We start from the raw sequence: 2,387 nt of genomic DNA, 5'->3' as shown, positions 1-2,387 counted from the left end.
AATAAAAAATAAAATAAAATTTCAGAGGGGGGTTGTGGGCATGTCAATTGTTTCGATATTTCTCAAAGTGGAGAGAAATACCTAATACATATTTTACTTGATACATTCAGATCACATTGGTTTCTTGAAATAAATCTGTCTCTTGGCTTTAGTTTTACTAACTCTTTACCTAGTATCCCACAGAGCTCATCTCCCCTATAAGCTGATAAGGTCATTATCTTCTCCACACTGTGACCCACAAGAGCCTACTCACCCCATAATCTCAAAGCCTTCTTCATGAGGGCAGAAATGCCTCTCTGAATCCTGCAATGAATTAGCCCTCTACTCTAATGGAATCCAGCTTTGGCCTCAAGGTCTAGACCTCCAGAGAGTGGCCACCTCCACCTTCAGAAAATAAAAGGCATTTGATTTCCTGAACTTATTCAATGAAAGCACTGTTCTTTTCTTTTTTGAATATTAAGAAGTAAATATTCCAGCAGATGGAAAACAGGAAAGTGTAGCACTGTTCTTATCATCACTATCAGCTGAGACCAGAACAAACACTCAATGAACAGCCTCACACTACAATGAAGATTGGAGAACAAAGGAGCATCAAAGGGACCTGGAGGGCAAGGGTAGCTCTTCTGCTCCCCAATTACATGGACACCCCAACTCACTGCAGTATCTGTCTCTGAGCCTTCTCCCAGCAGACCTATAAATCCAGGCTGGCTCCTCACTCCCCACACATCTGCTCCTGCTCTCTCTCCTCCAGGTGACCCTAGCCATGAGAACCCTCACCTTCCTTGCTGCTATTCTCCTGGTGGCCCTCCAGGCCCAGGCTGAGCCACTCCAAGCCGAGGATGAGCCACTCCAGGCAAGCGCTTATGAGGCTGATGCCCAGGAGCAGCGTGGGGCAGATAACCAGGACTTTACCATCTCCTTTGCAGGGGATGCAAACTCAAGTCTTAGAGCTTTGGGTAAGAGACACCAGCATTGCAGAGCTAGGAGTGTAGAGAGGAAAACCAAGCACATCTAGAATTAGACCCAACAGCTGGCTCTTTCTCTTAGGTGATCACCTCCCCAGGTCTGAATTACTTCATGTTTGTACTGAAAAGGAAGAATCAGTGATATTCAAGAAATGACTTTTCTCAAAGATTTTTTAATTCTATGACAAGTCTATGAAATTTTCTAATTTTTTGCTATGTAGAAATGTATTGAGGAGTCTCTACTTCAAGGAAGAGAGCCTAATTTTAAAGAAATGTTTTGTTTTGTTTTGTTTGATGGAGTCTCACTCTGTCGCCCAGGCTGGAGTGCAGTGGCACTATCTCAGCTCACTGCAACCTCCACCTCCTGGGTTCAAGCAATTATCTGCCTCAGCCTCCCAAGTCGCTAGGATTACAGGCACCAGCCACCACGCCTGACTAAATTTTGTAATTTTTTTAGTAGAGACGGAGTTTCACCATCTTGCTCAGGCTAGTCTTGAACTCCTGACCTTGTGATACACCCACCTTGGCCTCCCAAAGTGCTGGGATTACAGGCATAAGCCACCACATCCAGCTGCTAAAGGAATGTTTTTTAATCTGACTTTTATAGGAACCGTTGGAAGCTGGAGACAGTCATATATGTGCATTCAGACGTGTGTGTGACAGGTCAGGAGCAGATAAGTGCAGCATATCAGAATGGGTCTCTAATCCTGTGTGCGACCAACACTGCTCTGCATATTTATTCCTAATGATCGTGCGATCACGCTATTGGCTGTAATGCAACCAGCATTACATGTCAGCAAGCATGCAACTTCCCGAAGATTCTCTTTACTGCCCACTGCTGACCCTGGTACTCGGTACTCAATGTCTGATGCTCTGTCTCTCTCTGTCCCCAGGCTCAACAAGGAGTTTCACTTGCAATTGCAGAAGGTCCTGTTATTCAACAGAAAATTCCTATGGGACCTGCACTGTCATGGGTGTTACCAACAGATTCTGCTGCCTCTGAGGGATGAGAACAGAGAGAAATGTATTCATAATTTGCTTTATGACCTAGAAGGAAACTGTTTTATGCCCTATACTTTGTCATCAACTTTGTTTCCTCATCTCAAATAAAGTCCTTTCAGCAAGTTCTCTGTGCTTGTGCTTTTCTGATGTTTGATAATTCAGGATTCTTCAAATGCAAAAACAAAAAACCCAAGTCTTCTCTCAAAACACTAGCTCTTCCAAAGAGTTTTCTATGTACACCAGAGAAATGGTAGAGAGGATGTTGAGAGAAGAGAGGATTTGCGTTTTTGTTTTTTGTTTTTTGCTTTCTGAGATGGAGTCTTGCTCTATTGCCCAGGCTGCAGTGCAGTGGCACGATCTTGGCTTACTGCAACCTCTACCTCCTGGGTTCAAAAAATTATCCTACCTCAGCCTCCCGAG

The 2,387-nt window shown here is 44.0% G+C and overlaps 1 protein-coding gene across 1 annotated transcript; it reads left to right on the top strand.

Annotated features, from left to right (window-relative positions):
* The first annotated feature begins 525 nt into the window (after positions 1-525).
* On the top strand, positions 526-2,089 carry DEFA6 (defensin alpha 6). Its single transcript, XM_007961619.3, has 2 exons — positions 526-956; positions 1,859-2,089. Exons 1-2 carry the CDS (start codon positions 764-766, stop codon positions 1,966-1,968), a joined length of 303 nt encoding a protein of 100 aa, XP_007959810.3. The 5' UTR covers positions 526-763; the 3' UTR covers positions 1,969-2,089.
* The last annotated feature ends 298 nt before the right edge of the window (positions 2,090-2,387 follow it).

The sequence above is a fragment of the Chlorocebus sabaeus genome, chromosome 8 (assembly GCF_047675955.1).
Source record: "Chlorocebus sabaeus isolate Y175 chromosome 8, mChlSab1.0.hap1, whole genome shotgun sequence".
Taxonomy (NCBI): domain Eukaryota; kingdom Metazoa; phylum Chordata; class Mammalia; order Primates; family Cercopithecidae; genus Chlorocebus; species Chlorocebus sabaeus.
This window is presented reverse-complemented; position numbering and strand designations above follow the sequence as displayed.

Coding starts and splice junctions, on each gene's coding strand:
- DEFA6 (XM_007961619.3), top strand. CDS start 764: ATGAGAACCCTCACCTTCCTTGCTGCTATTCTCCTGGTGGCCCTCCAG. Junction 957..1,858: donor CTCAAGTCTTAGAGCTTTGG/GTAAGAGACACC, acceptor CTCTGTCCCCAG/GCTCAACAAGGAGTTTCACT.